The sequence below is a fragment of the Eschrichtius robustus genome, chromosome 6 (assembly GCF_028021215.1).
Source record: "Eschrichtius robustus isolate mEscRob2 chromosome 6, mEscRob2.pri, whole genome shotgun sequence".
Taxonomy (NCBI): Eukaryota; Metazoa; Chordata; class Mammalia; order Artiodactyla; family Eschrichtiidae; genus Eschrichtius; species Eschrichtius robustus.
Window position 1 is genome coordinate 4149214 of NC_090829.1, and position 20013 is coordinate 4169226.

At 38.9% G+C, this 20013-nt stretch overlaps 1 protein-coding gene across 2 annotated transcripts in view; it reads right to left on the reverse strand.

The window, feature by feature from the left end:
* Nucleotides 1-20013, reverse strand: part of LOC137766113 (ubiquitin-conjugating enzyme E2 E2) — a 361694-nt gene that overhangs the window by 49800 nt on the left and 291881 nt on the right. For both annotated transcript variants that reach the window (XM_068545852.1, XM_068545853.1), the window contains exon 5: nt 227-374. In XM_068545852.1, the coding sequence (XP_068401953.1) occupies nt 227-374 (148 nt within the window). The remainder of the gene's footprint in view (nt 1-226; nt 375-20013) is intronic.

Consider the following 20013-nt stretch of genomic DNA (forward strand, 5'->3'; position numbering starts at 1 on the left):
ATTATCACACTATGCTTTTTCCTTCTTGGCAAATAATAAGTTCTCGAAAGACCGATGACCAGACTGAATTGAAAAAGAAAGCAGTTACAAACTATGAAAATTTAAGATCAATAAGAATAAAAATAATAGTGCTAGTGGTAGTATTGGCGGTGGCAAACAATTTACTAAGGTCTGACGTTCAAGCCTTGCGTAGCTCCAGTTCTACACTGGATCACAAGTCTCTTACCGGGATTGCAGTCTGTAAGAAGAGAGCAGATGGACAGGAGGACTTTAGAAATGGTGAGGGCCGGGCTCCAGTTGTCTTTCAGGATGTCCAGACAGATCACGCCTTGGCTGTTAATATTACAGTGATAGATTCTGGTTCGGAAGGTAACCTAGAAGAAAATGCAAAGTTGATATAAATAGACACGCTCTTTATTTATTTATTCATAAAATTTTATTATAGTTGATTTACAGTGTTGTGTTAGTTTCAGGTGTACAGCTAAGTGATTCAGTTATACATAAACATATATTCATTCTTTTCCAGAGTCTTTACCCACATAGGTTATCACAGAATATTGAGTAGAGCTCCCTGTGCTATACAGCAGAGGTCCTTGTTGGTTATCTATTTTAAATATAGTAGTGTGTGTATGTAAATCCCAAGCTTCTGATTTATCCCTCCCTGCCCACGTTTCCCCTTCGGTAACCATAGGTTTGTTTCTGAAATCTGTGAGTCTGTTTCTGTGTTGTAAATAAGTTCATCTGTATCAATTTTTAAAATTAGATTCCACATATGAGTGATATCATATGATACTTGTCTTTCTCTGTCTGACTTACTTCACTTAGTATGATAATCTCTAGGTCCACCCATGTGCCTGCAAATGGCATTATTTCATTCTTTTTTGTGGCTGAGTAATATTCCATTGTATATATGTACCACATCTTCTTTATCCATTCCTCTGTCGATGGACATTTAGATTGCTCCCATGTCCTGGCTATTGTATACAGTGCTGCAATGAACACTGGGGTGCATGTATCTTTTCAAATTATGGTTTTCTCCGGATATATGCCCAGGAATGGGATTGCTGGACCATATGGTAGCTCTATTTTTAATTTTTTAAGGAACCTCCACACTGTTCTCCATAGTGGCTAAACCAATTTACACTCTCACCAACAGTGTAGGAGGGTTCCCTTTTCTCCACACCCTCGCCAGCATTTATTGTTTGTAGACTTTTTGGTGATGGCCATTCTGACTGGTAGACATACCTTTTATTAGACAAAATAATCCAAGGGTCACTGGCTGACCCTATACTTAATTGTTCCTTCGGCACACGAGAAGAATCAATAAACAAAATCATTATTTTAGAACTTCTCATTCTGGGCACAGAGGACTAAACTCCAGCGGCAAAATCATGACATTCTGTTTTTGATGAAGAGTCTAATCACTTAACGAACGTTCTGGGGACTGAATTTGCTCTTGGTGAAACTGCAGGAATGCTCGTAGGGGAAAACTAACTCAAGGCTCGAAAAAAAGTTCAAAGAAAGACATTTTCAAAAATAAAAATCGCAAAGGAAACTTTTCTTAGATTCCAGTTATTTGAAGGATTTTGCACATTATTAAATTCAAAAAAAACACATGGCAATACTACAAAAAGGAAATAAATATTCTATGTTACAGTTTAAAAACATGAACTAGGGCATGTATGTAAATAATACACTTAGTTCATGGAAAAACTGTATTAGTTATAATTTACAAACCGTTTCCTCCTTAAATTCTGTATTTTGAATGTAATATTAGTGCAGCCTACCTATAATAGCTAGATCGCCACTGTACTTTGCTTAGGCATAATTCTGAAACATGCTTATACAAATTTTTCAAGAACTTTGATTGAAAAAGTTAAGTCCACATCAGTTTTGTAACTCTGATAAAATTCTGTTTTATCAATACAAAAGTCTTATGTAAGCAACAAGATTTTAATGCTATTTACTAATATCATGTTTATAAATGTTCTCAAATTTATAAGCTGGAATATTCAAAAAATCTTGGTGTTCTCAAGACCAGTCCTTCTGGTACTCTAAGTTCAAAATGACTCTGAACCAAGAAACACACACATGGCAGATCTTTGTAGGTGCTGCCACCCTACCAGAGCATCCAGTATCCACTCAAACATCAGATTTGCTGAATTTGTACGATGTCAAGGTCAGAAAGGGCAGATCCAGCCTTCTATCAATATTACTGTTCAACAACATGGTACCATTCTCAGGCTAGATGAGCACTCACCCTGTTAGCAACACGCCAGACCAGGTAACCTCGAGATCCCCCCGCCAACCCCACACATCCCAAACACCCAGGAACGTTGAAGAAAATATAACTAACAGTCTTTAAAATGCATAGCTGAATGGGCAAGGGGCATCCCCAGAGGCCAGAACTGAAAACCAAAAATCACAGCAAGCACATGAGCTGACAGTGTAGCTGCCAGGGGTGGGGCTTGGGTTTTGATGCCCTCATGGAGAAAGAAGATGAAACCTTAGGTCTGTAGGTGGTGAGGGTTTGGAATTGAGAGCCCTCACATAAATTAGACCACCCGAGCAACTAGTCTTTCAGTAAATGACTGAACCTGAAAAGATAATGCCTCATGGGAGAGAGAGTTAAGACACTAGCCAGAGAGAACTTGGGCACTGGAATTGGGAGAAAAGTGTTTCCCCTGAGAATTCTAAATCCTGGGCACATAGACTATGCAAACACTAACTAAAAAAGAGCTAAAAAGAGTTGTTTTTTTTTTCATTACTATCAGATCAAATACATGTTTAAGGCAAAACATATAAATATATTTAAGGCAAAAATGAATAAAGAGAATAACTGCATTATGATTAAATTAATAATTCACAAGGAAAACATAACAATTCTGAATGTATTATACCTAACAACGTAGCCAAAAATATAAAAAGCAAAAGTTGGAGGAATTATAAGGAGAAAATGGCACATCTACAGTCAAAGAGGGACACTGTCACTGCACTAGATTTGGTCAACCAGACCAAAACATAGCAAGGATACTGAACATATGAAAAGCCAAATTAACAAAATGAAGGTACTGAATGAAGATGAAATTCCATGCTCAACAACTAGAGGATACTTATTCTTTTCCAAGCACATAAGAAACATTTATAAAAACTGATCACATGCTAATCCACAAAGAAAGCTTAACATATTTCCAGAAATTATTAAGACTATTAAGGTCCCCCTTCATATGTTTGCAAACTGAAAAACACATTTTCAAATAATTCTTGGATCAAAGAAAAAAATCAGCTATGTTTATAACTGAGTGACAATGAAAATGTTGGGTTGCCAATACCAAAATCTGTGATTTGCCTAAAATAGTTAATGAAAGAGAAATCTACAGTTTTAAATGCATACATTAAAAAGGGAGACATTTCCTGAGTTGTGTCCAAAGGAAGAAAAAAGAATAGAGTAAATCCCATGAAAGTAGAGAGGAATGGGCAGAAGTTAATAAAATAGAGAATACCTGTGATATTAAAATTCTGCATTGAAGTGAGAGAACCTAGCTGCTTAAGTGCTAGATGAAAAGACAAAATACTTTTATGATCCAGTGTACGTGATAAGTGGCTTTTGTCCATAATACCATATTTTAAAAACCTATCTGAGTAGTTTCCTGTGCTATACAGTAGGTCCTTGCTGGTTACCTATTTTATATACAGTAATGTGTGTATGTTAATCTCAAACTCCTACTGTATAGCACAGGGAACTCTACTCAATACTCTGTAATAACCTATATGGGAAAAGAATCTGAAAAAGAATGGATATATGTATATATACGTATAACTGAATCACTTTGCTGTACACCTGAAATTAACACAACATTGTAAATCAACTCTACTCCAATGAAATGTAAATAAAAGAGAAAAACCTAGCTCAGACTACTCTGAGCCAGTTAATCATCAAAATGACTAAAGGAGGGAAGTATTATTATTGTACTCACTTTATTTTTTAAAAATTAATTAATTAATTAATTTATTTATTTTTATGGCTGTGTTGGGTCTTCGTTTCTGTGCGAGGGCTTTCTCTAGTTGCGGCAAGCGGGGACCACTCTTCATCGCGTTGCGCGGGCCTCTCACTGTCGTGGCCTCTCTTGTTGCGGAGCACAGGCTCCAGACGCGCAGGCTCAGTAATTGTGGCTCACGGGGCCCAGTTGCTCCGCGGCATGTGGGATCTTCCCAGACCAGGGCTCGAACCCATGTCTCCTGCATTAGCAGGCAGATTCTCAACCACTGCGCCACCAGGGAAGCCCTTATTGTACTCACTTTAAAAAGAAGCTGTAAGTATGTGAGGTCGGTAGATGCTAACTACACTTACTGTGGTACTTATTTCAAAATATATACATATATCAAATGAGTGTGTTGTACGCCTAAAATTAATACAATGTTATATGTCAGTTATATCTCAATAAAACAAGAAATAATTTTTTTAAATAAAGAAACTGAGGACTCTCCATGCTGTTTTCCATTGTTGCTGCACCAATTTATATTCCTATGATATGATCCAGCAATTCCACTCCTGGGCATTTATCCAGAGAAGACGAAAACACTGATCTGAAAAGATATATGCACTCCTATGCTCATGGCAGTATTATTTACAATAGAAGATATGGAAGCAACATAAGTGTTCATCGATAAATGAATGAATAAAGATGTAGTGTACACACACACACACACACACACACACACACACACACACAGGAATATTACTCAGCCATAAAAAAGAACGAAATCTTGCCATTTGCGACAATATGGATGGACCTAGAGGGTATAATGCTAAGTGAAGTAAGTCAGACAGAGAAAGATAAATACTGTATGATTTCACTTACAGGTGGAATCTAAAAAACAAAACAAATGAACAAACTTAACTCAGCAGAAGCAGTCACAGATACAGAGAACAAACAGGTGGTTGCCAGAAGGGAGGGGAGAGGAGAGAAATTGGTGAAGGAGATTAAATGTACACGATAAACTTGCAATTACAAGATAAATGAGTCACAGGTATGAAATGTAGAGTGTGGGGAATATAGTCAATAATAATGTAATATCCTTTGTATGGTGACATATTGTAACTAGACTGATTGTGGTGATCATTCTGAAATGTATAGAAATACTGAATCACTATATTGTGTATTAGGAACTAAGACAGTGTTGTAGGTCAACCATACTTCAAAAACAAACTCACAGAAAAAGGATCAGATTTGTGGGCAGAGGGGGAACTGGATGAAGGCAGTCAAAAGATACACACTTCCAGGGACTTTCCTGGTGGTGCAGTGGTTAAGAATCCGCCTGCCAATGCAGGGGACACGGGTTCGAGCCCTAGTCTGGGAAGATCCCACATGCCACAGAGCAACTAAGCCCACGTGCCACAACTACTGAGCCTGTGCTCTAGAGCCCGTGAGCCACAACTACTGAGCCCACGTGCCACAACTACTGAGCCCACGTGCCACAACTACTGAAGCCCAGGCGCCTAGAGCCTGTGCTCAACAAGAGAAGCCACCGCAATGAGAAGCCCGCGCACCGCAACGAAGAGTAGCCCCCGCTCGCCACAACTAGAGAAAGCCAGAGCGCAGCAACGAAGACCCAAGGCAGCCAAAAAAAATTAAAAAAAAAAACAAAAAACAAAAAAAACACACACACTCCCAGTAAGATACATAAGCACTAGGGACATAATGTACAACATGGTAAATATAATTAACACCGCTGTTCGTTATGTATGAAAGTGGTTCAGAGGGCAAATCCTAAGGGTTTATGAAAATAAAAATACATTTTTTTAATAAAATTTTCTTTCCCTATTTCTTTAATTTTGGGTTTATATGAGATGATGAATGTTCACTAAACTTACTGTGGTAAAAAAAATGAAGAAACTGAGGCACAGAGAGGTTAAGAACTGGCTTATGGTCCCACAGCTGGTTAAGTGATGGAGCCAGAATTTGAACACAACCTTGTTGATCCAGAAGTCCATGCTCTCCCGTTCAGCCTCAATGCCTGTTCTTTTATTTTTTTTTAAACTTTTAATTCTGAGCTAAGTACAGATTCACATGCGGTTGTAGGAAAGAATACAGACAGATCACCTACATCCTTCCCCCACTTTCCCCCAATATCACAGGAGAGTGATATTGACACAGTCCGCTGACCTTCCCATACCTCACCAGTTTTACACGCACTGATGGATACATGTGTTCCTACGCAAGTGTATCACGGGTAGATTTGTGTGCCCACCACCGCTGTCAAGACACAGAACAGTCCATCACAAACGTCCTTTGTGAGACCCTTCACTAGCCACAGTCCTCCCCCCACTTCTGAATTCCCAACAACCACAACTCTATTCCTCTCTCTATAATTCTGTCATTTCAAGAATGCTAAATAAATGAAATCATACAGGATGTAACTTCTTGAAATTGGATGCTTTTCACTCTGCATAATACTCTCGTGATCCATCTAAGTTGTTGCATGTATCAAGACTTTGTTGTTTTACTGTTGAGTAGTAATCCACGATATGGATGTACCAGTTTGTTTAACCATTTACCCACTGAAGGAAAATGGATGGTTTCCCATTTTTAGTTATTACAAATAAGGCTGGTATGAACATTTCTCTGTGTTTGTGTGAACATAAGTTTTTATTTCTCTGGGACAAATGTCCAAGAGTGAAATTGTTGGGATGTATGGTAAGCTCATATTTAGCTTTATAAGAAACTGCCAGACTTCTTTCCAGAGCAGATGTACCATTTTACATGCACGCCAGCAGAGTGATCCAGTTTCTCCGCATCCTTGCTGGCATCTAGGGCTATCAACATGCTTTATTTCAGCCATTCCGATAGGGTTTAGTAATACCTCACTGAGGCTTTAATTTGCATTTCCTTAGCTGCTAATGATGTTGAACAGTTTTTCATGTGATTATTTGTTATCTGGATACTTTCTTCCATGAGAGAGGATGTGTATATGTTTTTGCCCATTTCTAATTACAGTAAGTCCCTTACATACAAACGGAATGCGTTGGGAGATCCAATAAAGTTAGCTTAGGTACCCAACTAACACAATTGGCTATATAGTACTGTACTGTAATAGGCTGTAATACTTTTCAAATAAATAATACATAAAACACAAACACAAAAAATAAAGAAAACATTTTTAATCTTACAGTGCAGTACCTTGAAAGGAACAGTAGTGCAGTACAGCAGCTGGCATCCAGGGGCTGGCATCGAGGGAACAGGCAGGAAGAGTTACTGATGGAGGAGGGAGGGGAGGTGGGAGATGGTAGAGCTGAAGAATCGTCAGCAGCAGGAGAGGGAGGGCAAGCTGCAATGTCACTCAGGCCTGACGTTGATGGCACAGGCCCTGGGTCCTTGCTGGCTTCAATTCTATCTACTCTCTTGAAAAAACGATCCAGTGATGTCTGGGGAGTAGCTCTTTTTTTCTCGTCATAGATGACATGGTAGCACTGGATTGCATTCTGAGCAGCTGCTGCAACCTTCGTGTACCGTTCTACGTTCGCATCCTGTGCCTCAAAAACTAACAGTGCCTCCTCAGATAAAGAAAATCCCCTGCCATTTCCTGCATCGTGAATCCCTTCGGTTCTTCAGTTACTTCTACTTCCTCTTGTCTCTCTTTATCCTTTCACTGGATGAAGATCCAATTCCATCAGGTCTTCATTAGTAAGCTCCTTGTGTTGCACAGCAACAAGTTCAATGAAGTTGTCCTCTTGCAGATCTAGCTTCAGCTTCTCGCTGAGGGTCACTAAGTTGCTGACGACCCCTTTGGACTCCTCATCCACCTTCTCAAATCCACGAAAATCGTGAACAAACTGCAGGCAAAGGTTCTTTCAAACCCCGTTCATGGTGACAGCCGTAACCTCAAGCCAAGCAAAGTCGATGTTTTTTATGGCCTTGTAGATCTTACAGTCCTTCCAAAATTATCACAGGGCTGTTCCTGCCCTTGCATTTACCGCTGTATTTGAAGCTCAGCTCAATACTGATGTTTTACAACGGTAGCCCTCAATTCCTCAAGGAGAGGGAAAATTATACTGAGGATCCCGTTTTCAAAGACAGGAGGACAGCACATTTCAGACATTTTCCATATACTAAGAAAGTTTTAAAACATGATTCGCACATAGTGATAACAGAAAACTAATTTATCCAGAACGGCTAATTCCCAGATAATTCTGGATGAGAGGGGTCTTAATTTATGTGTGATACATAAATACCCACACAGGCATATGTGTGTGTGTGTGTGTGCACGCGTGTATGTGTGTGTATGTGTGTGAGTGTGTGTGTTGGACAGAATAAAGCCCTATCCCCCCAAAGATGTCCCTGTACTAACCCCTGGAACCTGTGAATATGCTACTTAAAAGGGACTTTGCAGGTGTGATTAAGTTACAGACCTTGAGAAGGGGGGATTATCCTGGATTGTCTGGTGGGCTTGATACAATCAAAACAGCTTTATAGGAGGGAGGCAGGAGGATCAGTAGGGGATGTGATGACAGAGGGAGGGCGTCGTTGTGATGTGGGGTAAGAGGCCTAAGGGATGAGCTAAGGGAGCATGCTGTTGGTCTCTAGGAGCTGGAAAATGCAAGGAAACAGATACCCCCTGAAACCTCCAGAGGGAATGCAGCCCTGCTGACACCCTAATTTTTGGTTTCTGACTTCCAGAACTGTAAGAAAGAAATTGCAATTGTTTTAAGCCACAAAGTTTGAGTTAATTTGGTACAGCAGCTACAGGAAACAAATACATGTTTGTATATGTAGTTTCCAGTTGCCTCCTCCCTTTAATCTAAAAAAGGTACCTTAAAAGCTCTGTTACTTCCATCCTTCACAGAATCACCTCTATAGAGAACAAACTAGTGGTTACCAGTGGGGAGAGGCAACTCAGGGCAGGGGAGTGGGAGCTACAAACTATTTTGGGTATAAGATAGGCTACAAGGATGTACTGTACAACACGGGGAACATAGCCAACATATGTAATAACTGTAAATGGAGTGTAACCTTTAAAAACTGTATATTAAAAAAAATAGGATCTGAAGTCAAACAAAAAAATAAAGATGAGGAGACTGGGGCTTATTAAAAACATAATTTTAGAAAGAGTTAATAAGATTCTTTGTGTTGATTACAGCACAAAAGAATGCTACTAAGTGGTGAATGATCTCGGATAAGTTGCTTGCTACTCTGAGCCTCTATTTCCTGACAAAGTGAGAGACTTAAACTAGATGATGTCTAAGGTCCATTCTAGTACCAAGATCCAGGAGCTGTACTGTAAAAAGAATATATGGTTTTGGGAGTAGCTGGACTTGGGCTGGAATCCTGACTTTGGGCAGATCAACGTAGCATCTCTGGGATTCAGGTTCCTCACGTGCAAAAATGGGGAAACAACAGCTATCCCCACAGAGGTTGTGATGACTGTAGTACAAGGTAACTCCTAACACCAGGCCTGGCCCCCAGCAGGAGCTGGAGCAGTGTGAATCCCCTCTCCCTTCTTCACCTCTCCTAGTTCTACAAGATCATTGCAGGATGCACGCGTTCATGCAATAATTCCCCGTCACCTGAACTTTAAACATGCTTTCTTTCTCCCATGCCCCTGCTCTAGAGCAGAGATAACATGCCATCCACAGAGAGAAAGCTGTTCTGAACGGGGAGAGAGGTCATGTAGGGTACGAATAGAGATAGAGAAGAAAATATTTTAAGAAAGTATTTCTGTCCAACGGAGTCTACACTTAATTTAGAAAAATGTTGTAAAGCAAATAAACACCTCAGAGCCGGAAAGCTGATAACGACAGTAAAAATAATCAATTCAAATAAGATTTCAGTAATAACCTCTATTTTTAACATAGCTTCCATTTTTCAAAAAAAATGTTTTCATCAGGAGATAAATGGCACAGTGGTTTTACTGAGGAAGTATGAGATCAGTGAGAAATACATTCCTCTTAAAAAGACTTTTCCATGGAGACCCCGAGAGGAAATATTTGGAGCCCCTGTGCCATAAATCAGTGAACCATGTAACAAAGGTCCCAAAATAGCAGGATTATCATCATTCAAGTGGATCTTGGCCACAGACTCACTATGAAACTCTTTATCTGAACAGTTTTTAGTGCACATTTAAAAATGTTAGTCCTACCACCCTCCTAGAGATCTCAAGTGCTCTCTTCTTAAAGCCGACTCAAGAGCACTGTCCCCACAATGAACACATCCTAAGATTATTTTAAAGTATTAGCGGCAAAATAAAAGCTGGAAAAATCCATTCTAAGGGAGGGGAATCACAAATCGTAAAGACACACTAAGAAATACACAGCAGCAAAACAAAACAAAAACCCTCCCCGAACTAAAAAAAAAAAAAAAAAAAAACTGGAAGTAGATTTCACCTTGAATAACTGGCAGTAAGGGAATGAAAATGAAACATCACCTAGAAACCACGATGCGTGAACATGACCCCCGCCCTGCTGTGACTGAGACCTCAGAGCATGCTCTGTTTGGCTGTGGGCCAGAGCTACATTGCAAAAGCTTCAAGCACAATTTAAATGATTAAAAATAAAAACACTTTATACCACAGACACTGAAGTTTAAAAAGGTCTTTCTCAGTTCCTTGGAAGTATAGATGTAGAAAAAGGTGCAACTAGAAACTTTCCCCCATCCTGAGCAGCAAATCTCTTGGGAGTTGGGACACCGTATTCAATTCCCAATTCAATTTCTAACCACACAGCAATGGATTACTCCTACCTCCTGCAAGGCACGATGCTTGCAATGACTTGATTAGGGACCAATCATTAGACTCCTTCTTATAAAAATTCAATTTGTGTAGAATGTTTCAGGAACACACCTATAGTGAGTAAGGCGCAATTTGGTTTTTCACATTTGTGTGTTCTTTTTTATCAGTGACTTGTTCTTTCACTGTGCTTTCTTTTCCATCTTGTACTCCTTAAACAATTACCTTGTCTCTTTTGACTCGTTCCACTGTCTCACGTTTCAGTAATGGTCCCCAGCAGGTTCTCCTTTATGGCAGGATTGTATCACAGTGTGGCTTGTAACTGTTGAGTGTGAGTTCATCCTCCGTGTACATTCCTTATTTTTCTGTAGAAATCCCACGTGCCTTGGATGGTGGAGTGTTTTGCATTTGCTTCTTCATGGGTTTCAAGGACAACACCAGTTTGAGCGCAGATTGTATTATACATGCCAAAATGTAAAGCAATAAAGTCACCGCTTAGGAAGAGTTGACTTACAGTCAAACCTTTATTTAATGGGGATGGAGTTTCAGTTTAGGAAGGTGAAAAATTTGGGAGATGGATGATGGTGAGAGTTGCACAACAATGTGAATGTACTTAGTGCCACTGAACTGTACAGTTAAATATGGTTAAAACAGTATGTTTTATATTGTGTGACTTTTACTACTATAAAAATTTTTTTTTAAAAAGTCTAAAGGAAAAATCTCTTATATTTAGTGTCTCAATTATTTTATTTTGAACAGGATACTATCTGCTAAAGACACAGTAGCCTGAAATCAGCTCAGTCAATTCTTGTTTGGCATGCATATAGAAGTGGCATGCATATAGAAGTTTCCTCCCTCAAATCAGTTAAAAAAAAGGGAAAATACAGAAATTTAACAATGCTCTAGGACTAGGACATTCCTAGGAATACAACTTTACCATTTGAAGAGTCGGATTTTAACAGCCTTTTAAAGGTCACTGAAAAGAGAAATACAGTACTTTCAAACAATGAAGAAATTTCTTAAAAACCTGGCTGTTTGAGTTTTCTACAAATGGGTTTTCATGGCTTGGACAAATTTTCCAGTCATATAGTCCTATATGGATTCCAAAACTGCTGAATCCCAAACAGTTGAGGGAAAATGAAGATGATCTGGTATCTAAACAGAAACGTATGCCCAAAGTATCACTTAAACATTCCCACTGTTTTCATTCACTGGGCACATACACACAGTAGATACTCAACCAATGCCTGAGGGTCCATCAAAAGCAGACCCCAAAGCTCCCTGAGTTGAATACTCCCTTAAGAGGCATCACCTCCCACCTTTTTGTTTTCTTGATGTGCTACCGTATGCTTTTTAATGTCAGTTAAACCATGTGTTGCTGTCCACTGGTAGTCCCCAACTCTTTGAGGGGGGAGAACGTGACCAAGCCTAAGGAGATCCTCTTCGGGGAAAAACTGTGTCCCACTGGGGCGCTGAGTGTGCCAGGCACCATGCTGAGGGCTGTGCCGGTGTCTTCTCAAAGACAGTCCCCGCTGGCTTTCCAGCAGTCTGCTGGTGGGAAGTCCTCCTGCTGTCTAGCCTAAATCCCACAGGCTGCTGTTCCTGGGGACACTGAACTTCAAACCATTATGTGGGGCGATGTTGACCCGAACCTACACTTGGAAGACAACATGATTCATTTCTGCTTTAAAACTGCAAAAGTGTCTCTACATAACGACAGTTCATTACGAAGCATAACAGCTGAGATACTTAACGGGGTCCATGTAAAGTGTATAACAGATGACCAACCATGTGACAGTTGCTGTTAAAGACACTGACATGAACATAAACATGAGAAGAATGCCCTCTTTTGTATTTTGTTTACATTTTTTACAGGTCTCACATTACCTGAGGCAATTCTATGAGATGTAGCCTATTTACAGATTTGCTAAGGGTAAAATGGAAGTAATATACAGACTTCCTTTATCCTCTGGAAAAGAAGTAATAAATTTCATGTTTGTAGACATATGAAGTGGCAGTTATTTATTTTAAGAGATTACTAATTCAACATACATACAACACAATACAAAGCATTCATCATCGCTAGCTGGAAGTGGCAATTTGTTTTTTCATATAACCCACAACAGTCTAGAAGTAAACTATATTTTAACAGTCTAAAATGAAACAATGACTAATTCTGTTAATGATACAGTAAATTAACAGCAATTATAGAGTTGGCTGAATGCCCACAATCTCAGTGAGTGCTACATGACACACACGAGACGTCCTTTGTAAGTGGCAGAGTGTTCATAAGTACCACAGAAGTTTCCGAACTTTGCGTGTGTACTGGGGGGGTAACTGGTTCCCTATGTTTGTACCATGAAATTAAAAAGTATGCCACGTATATCTTACAAAATGATAACTACAACTACTAAGAATAATAAATGAGAAACAGCTAACAACGTGCCAGGTACCGTTCTAACTGATGTGTGTTGATTACATAATCAACCTGTGAGGTAGGTATTACTATTATTCTCATTTTACAGATAAAGAAACTGAGTCACAGCTTCGGAGGAATTCAAATGCTCCTAGTTGACGCAATTCCAAGAGAAAGTAAAGAAGTTACAAGGAGGAAGGAAATAGGAAACAGACGAAAACAAACCAAAACAACCACACACAAGAAAACAACCCACACCCCAAAGAGTTTTTTGAAAATAAGAGAAGAAAACAGGAAGAGGATAAAGAAATTTACATGAATTCTAGATCCCAACAGTCTGACTTTAGACGGAAAAGCTCATGATACAGGGTTTCAATAGCTTTTTCGGATCAAGTTCTGGTAAAATGAGAATTCGTGTAAAGTGCTTTTAGCAAAGAGAAGAAAAGTGATGTTCACTATTATCGCGACTGCTCTTATTCTGCAAACTGACCTGTCATCTCTGTGAGATTACTGAAGGCAAGAAAAACCAAGACAGTCAACAAAAGACAAACAAATAATGTTTTAATATGACTTGAAAATTGTCACTTAGATTTATCTAGTTTTTGAATAATTTAAATCTCACCATTTAGAATATCCTAGTGAGTATTCTTCAAACATCTGTGGGGAACAGATGTAACGAACGGGCCTGATACTTGTGATACTGTACCAGGTAACTTCCCTGAAAAGTAAAATATGACTGAGGTCTGTTTGGAAGGATGGGGGAGCTGGGTGTTCAGAGATAACATAGGGAGCTGGTCTCTTCTGTAGTTTTGATCAGGGGAGCGCCATGATGACAGGGGATTGGAGAATTTGTAATAGGGTTGTTACAACAGCATTTCCTCTTAAACTAGCCCCGTGTGGAAGGAATCCTTTACAGCTGATGACACTGACTTATTCCTAAGTTCATAAAATGGCTTTTCTATGATCAACAGTGTGGAAGCTGTTTTTGGTATACTGTCTGAACAGCTGACCAAATCAGGAGAGAAATAGATATAGGTGACAGAAAAGAAGAGGGGGGAAGGGAGGAGAGGTGGGCAGCTTAGGCCACAATCTGAAGCAGGTCCGTAGGAAAGGAGGGACCAGGCACTGCAGGTAAAGAACCACCAGAAATGGCTGAAAAACCATTTCTTTTCTTTTTTTTTTAAATGATGTTATTTCGTTCTTTTTTTTTTTTTTTTTAATTTATTTATTTATTTTTGGCTGTGTTGGGTCTTCGTTTCTGTGCGAGGGCTTTCTCTAGTTGCGGCAAGCGGGGGCCACTCTCCATCGCGGTGCGCGGGCCTCTCACTATCGCGGCCTCTCCTGTTGCGGAGCACAGGCTTGAGATGCGCAGGCTCAGCAGTTGTGGCTCACGGGCCCAGTTGCTCCGCGGCATGTGGGATCCTCCCAGACCAGGGCTCGAACCCGTGTCCCCTGCATTGGCAGGCAGATTCTCAACCACCGCGCCACCAGGGAAGCCCTGAAAAACCATTTCTGATCATGGCCTTCATCACCCCCTGGAGGCCTCCTGCTGAGACAGAGCCAGGAAAAGAAAGATGGTACATACCTCATAGCTCAAGGTTAACCATTCTTTTTTTTTAATTTTTAAATTTTTTAAAATTGAACTATACTTGATGTACAATGTTGTGTTAATTTCTGTTGTGCAGCGAAGTGATTCAGTTATACATACACATACATTCTTTTTTATATTCTTTTCCATTATGGTTTATCACAGGATACTGAATACAGTTCCCTGTGCTACACGGTAGGACCCTGTTGTTTATCCGTTCTATATATAATAGTTTGCATCTGCTAACCCCAACTTCCTGCGCCAACAGTTCTTACTCTGAGTGACCCCTGGGTTGAGGCATCCTCAGAAGGATGGATATTTGTTTCCCTCCTCACCCCCTCCCCCCTCAAAAAAAAAAAAAAAATGTCAAGAACTGCAGGGCTACCAGCAACATAGCTCTTCTGTCCTTCCTGACAAGCATTCAGGAACTCCTTGTAAGTTTTACTGAAGGAATATTTTGTATTATGAGGGATTCCTTACGTTTTATTTTTATCTAATGAAAACTACACGGGTTTGTTTCCTTTTAAAGCTTTCATGCCTGTTTTTCTTTGAAGCAGGCAACCTCTCCCCTTCTCCTCTGTCCCGCTCCTGTTCTTCCCCGTCTACAGTCTAGTCTTTGCTACGATCTGTGATGCCTGACACTGTTCCCTTCACTCTCTAGTTCTACCTCCTGGGTTATCTTCTAGCTTCACACCTCAGGGCTTCTGAAGCCTGTTGCTCTGGGTTTGTCTTTTTCCCTCTGGTATTCTCTGTAAGATGACTTCCCTAAAAAAGCCAACACGTTTCATAGATAGGTTCATCTGTGTCACATTTTAGATTCCACATGTAAGCGATATCATATGGTATTTGACTTTCTCTGATTTATTTCATTCAGCATGATAATCTCTAGGTCCATCCATGTTGCTGCAAATGGCATTATTTCATTCTTTTTTTTTTTATAGCTGAGTAATATTCCATTGTATATATGTACCACACCTTCTTTATCCATTCATCTGTTGATGGACACTTAGGTTGTTTCCATGTTTTGGCTACTGTGAACAGTGCTGCTATGATCATTGGGGTGCATGTATCTTTTTGAATTAGAGTTTTGTCTGGATATATGCCCAGGAGTGGGATTGCTGGATCATATGGTAATTCTATTTTTAGTTTTCACAGACATAGAGAACAGACTGGTGGTTGCCAAGGGGGAGGGAATTGGGGGATGGGTGAAGTGGGAGTTTGGGATTAGCAGATGCAAACTATTATATATAGAATGGATAAACAACAAGCTCCTACTGTATAGCACAGGGAACTATATTCAAAATCCTATGATAAACCATAATGGAAAAGCAGACAAAAAAAGAATATATATATATATATATATATATATATATATATATATATATATATATATATATATATGTATAACTGAATCACTTTGCTGCACAGCAGTAATTAACACAACATTGTAAATCAACTATACTTCAATAAAAAAATAAATTGCATCTTAATCTAAAAACACCCAACAGGTTAATTTTCCCTAAGGCCGTGTGGAAATCTATCTGCTAGAAGAGATAACAGCAACAAAAAGGAAGTCAAATAGCAATGATTCAGAATCGTGTGGGAAAAACACCCTCCATTTTCTAATGTTCTATTCCAGCTGCCTCAATCTCCTATCCTTGGAAAAAATTCTGAAGTAGTATCTTAAATAAAAGCTCGAGGGACTTCCCTGGTGGTCCAGCGGTTAAGACTCTGCGCTCCCAATGCAGGGGGCCAGGGTTCGATCCCTGGTCGGGGAACTAGATCCCGCATGCATGCCGCAACTGAGAAGTCTGCATGGTGCAACTAAGACCCGGCGCAGCAAAATAAATATTTAAATAAGTAAATATTTTTAAAACCCCAAAAACCCCTCGAGGCCCTTTCCCTATAATTTGCAACATTCAACTCTGTCCTGTAGAAAATTGGCTTCTGTGACATAACAAATATTACCTTTTAAAAGCAAACAACGGCACCGCATATACGTGGCTTTCTTATAAACAGTGCCAACTTCATTTAACAAAACTGATAGCTGTACGCATAGTTAAATAAAGCTTTTAGAAATGAATTTTGGTAGACGGGCTAACAACGTATGTTTATCCACAAAGGGAACAAATTTATGTAAGGTCCTTAAGGACAAGGATTTTATCTGATGCTGATTTTTATCCTATATAGGGGCGTGTAGGATGTCAACATGTATTTATTCAGTAAGCAAATGAATTGAAAATATAGAATATTTACATTTGAAAAGGCCAAACATACCGTAATTAAAAATGACAACTGAGTGAGAACTTCTGATATGCCAACAGTTAGGTTTACAGAGCCTTGTATTAGGGGCGGGTATCACCTGACAGACGTGTAAAGTTGATAAAGGGAAATGTGTTGTTATTCAAATTTTGACTTAGGGCAAATTTCAAAGTCTTGTGATTAATATTTTCATCAGTAGAGACTGTAACAGTCTAAATATTAATTGTAGAGTTAGGATTCAGAATAAATCCTTCAAATTAGAAAACAGAACTGAAAGACAGCCCAGAAGTCTGACACATATTATTACATTGTGTCTACCTCAAATAAACAGTACGAAGAATTAAAAAATAGGAGATGTCTAGGTAAAAATGACTAACAAACTGCCTTTTTTTCCCCTTCATAACAAGATTCATATATTTTTGTCCTGACAATATTAGAATTTACTTTTCTTTAAAAGCCTATTTGAGTCAGGTTTTCATTATTTTTCTCCCTTTTTTAGTGATGTGTAGGTTAAAAGGCCAAAGCAACCGGCCTCCTGTTAGTAGTAAGCGCCAACATCTCATCACAGTAAGGTGGTTACATCGGCCTCGCTGACAAATTCTGAGCTTTCCAAAGACACATGTCATCAGAGGTCCCATGACTCCAACTGATGGATGGATTTACCTTCTAAGATGTGGTAAAACATTAAATTAAGACAATTTATTTCTCAGATAGGTACTTAAAATCTGTATTATACTTTATAGTCACATGGTGGGGTATTTTTGGGCTGGTTAGGAGTAATTCTATTCCTCACTGAACATAAGAATCAATTCATGAAAGAGGTTAAAAAGAGAGGATACAAGAATACATTTAACATTTTATCCAAATTTCTAATTATTATCACATTTTCACTATCAAAATTTGTAAGTGAACTCTTCAGTTCTTTGCTATAATGCAGGAGGAGTATTTTCTCAAGCACTGTTGACTGTTATAATACACATTTACTTATTTTATACCTAGCTTAGTGGAGGAACAAGATACTTTTGGTTAGATACTACGGTGTAAGATTCTACTGCTATAGTTATTTAGCTTTTCTTCCTCTAGAAACTGAGGAAGGTAAAAACGTTATCTCCCCTTCAACAATTTGTCTTACAGATTTGGTCCATAGTGATAATGCAATTTCACGGAAGTAATCTCACAAACTGAAGTTTTATGTACTGCTTTAAGAAGATGCTTTCGAACATTTCTGTGAGCAAACTTAATGCAATTGCCCTGATTTTTATACAGGTACACCTTGGAAATACTGTGTGTTCAGTTCCAGACACCATAATAAAGCAAACATCACAATAGAGTGAGTCACATGAATTTTTTGGTTTCCCAGTGCACATAAAAGTTATGTTTACACTATACTGTAGTCTATTCAGTGTGCAATAGCATTATGTCTACAAAAACAAGGAACATACCTTAATTATAAATAATTTATTGCTAAAAAATGCTAAGTATCATCTGAACTCCCAAAAGCATAGGTTCCTATGAGGTTTCTTTTTAATAAGAAAAAGGCCAACCTTCAGACACATGGAAAGGTATTATTCTTATTCATAATAAGAGCAATGCAATTATAATTAAACATTCTTCCTTATCTATTAGATTGGTCAAGGTCAAATATTTGGTGGTGCCACATTGCCTGGGTAAGGATGTAGGGAAAAGGCAGATGCACCTAAGTTGGGAGTAGAACCTTGGTACAACTTCTTTGGAGAGCAAGCTGGGTAACATCTATTACAATTGAACATGCACACATCCTTTGTTCTAGCAATCTAGAAATTCTAGGAATTTGTCCTACAGCTATATTTACACAAGAAAGACAGCAAGTACAAAGACAGTCCGTGAAGCATTATTTGTGATGGCAAAATAGTGGAAATAACCTATATGTCCATTGTAGGGAACCTGTTATGTAGACTATGAACATTCCTTCAATGAAATAACATATCATTATAATGGAGCTGATCTACATATATGAATAGGGGAGAATCTTGAAGATGATAAATGAAAAAAAGCAAATGCAGAAAAAAATGATGTCTTTGGGAGGGGAATGAATGCCAGGCAATGGGGAGGAAGACAGTTTTACTGCACACTTTTTGTGCTGTTTGAACTTTTTACGGTGTATATACATATCACCTATTTAACACTGTTTTTAAAAAATGAAATAGTCTGGTTAAAGACAAACCACTAAAGAAGAGGTGATGTTTTAAATTGAGAAAGAAGGAAGATAAGAAAAAGCGTGGAAATGAAGAAAATAACTGGAAATAATCCGAAATAAACACATTTCTTTATGTATTATTACCTTGTTGTAGAAACTATTGTTTTATATAATCTATAGGGGCAGAGTTTAAAATAAGTTGGTAGCCAAGTAGACAGGAAACATAAATATACAGTACGTATACAGGTTTATAACTTGGCAAATGCCAAAACAAAACCCCATATTTAACCTAATTCTCCACAGAAAGAAAGGCAAAAGGATGTTCTCCATTAACTACATAAAAGAATGCAGTGGGGTGATGGAAAGTATGGCTGTTGTCAATAAACTGAATAACTCTGTGTTTAGCCAGATCACAGCTCAGCACAGCTCAGCTACTTGAGGTGTGAAAAGCGTAGGACTGGAAATCAGGAAGCCAGGAGTTTGAATCCCGGCCCTGGCACTTATTAGCTATGTGATCCTAATCAACATTATTTAATCTAAATTTTAGCTTCCTGTGATAATGAAACCTGCCTCTCAAAGTGAGAGGACCAAGTGGGATAATGAATGCAAAAGTACAGTATAACATTGGTATAAAATACAGTCTGATGTCTAGTACCCCATGCTCCACGACCATCATAATGTCAACAGAATTGGAAACAAAGCCCCTAACTGTTCTCCTTCCTTGTCTCCGTGCTTCCTGGGGTGCCTCTTACTCATGTCTATATATGGCGGGCCTGGAAAGTAGTAAGGGCTCAATGAATCTCTGCTTTATAAATTAGGCTTGAAGTAGACGTTTTAAAAAGCAACCAA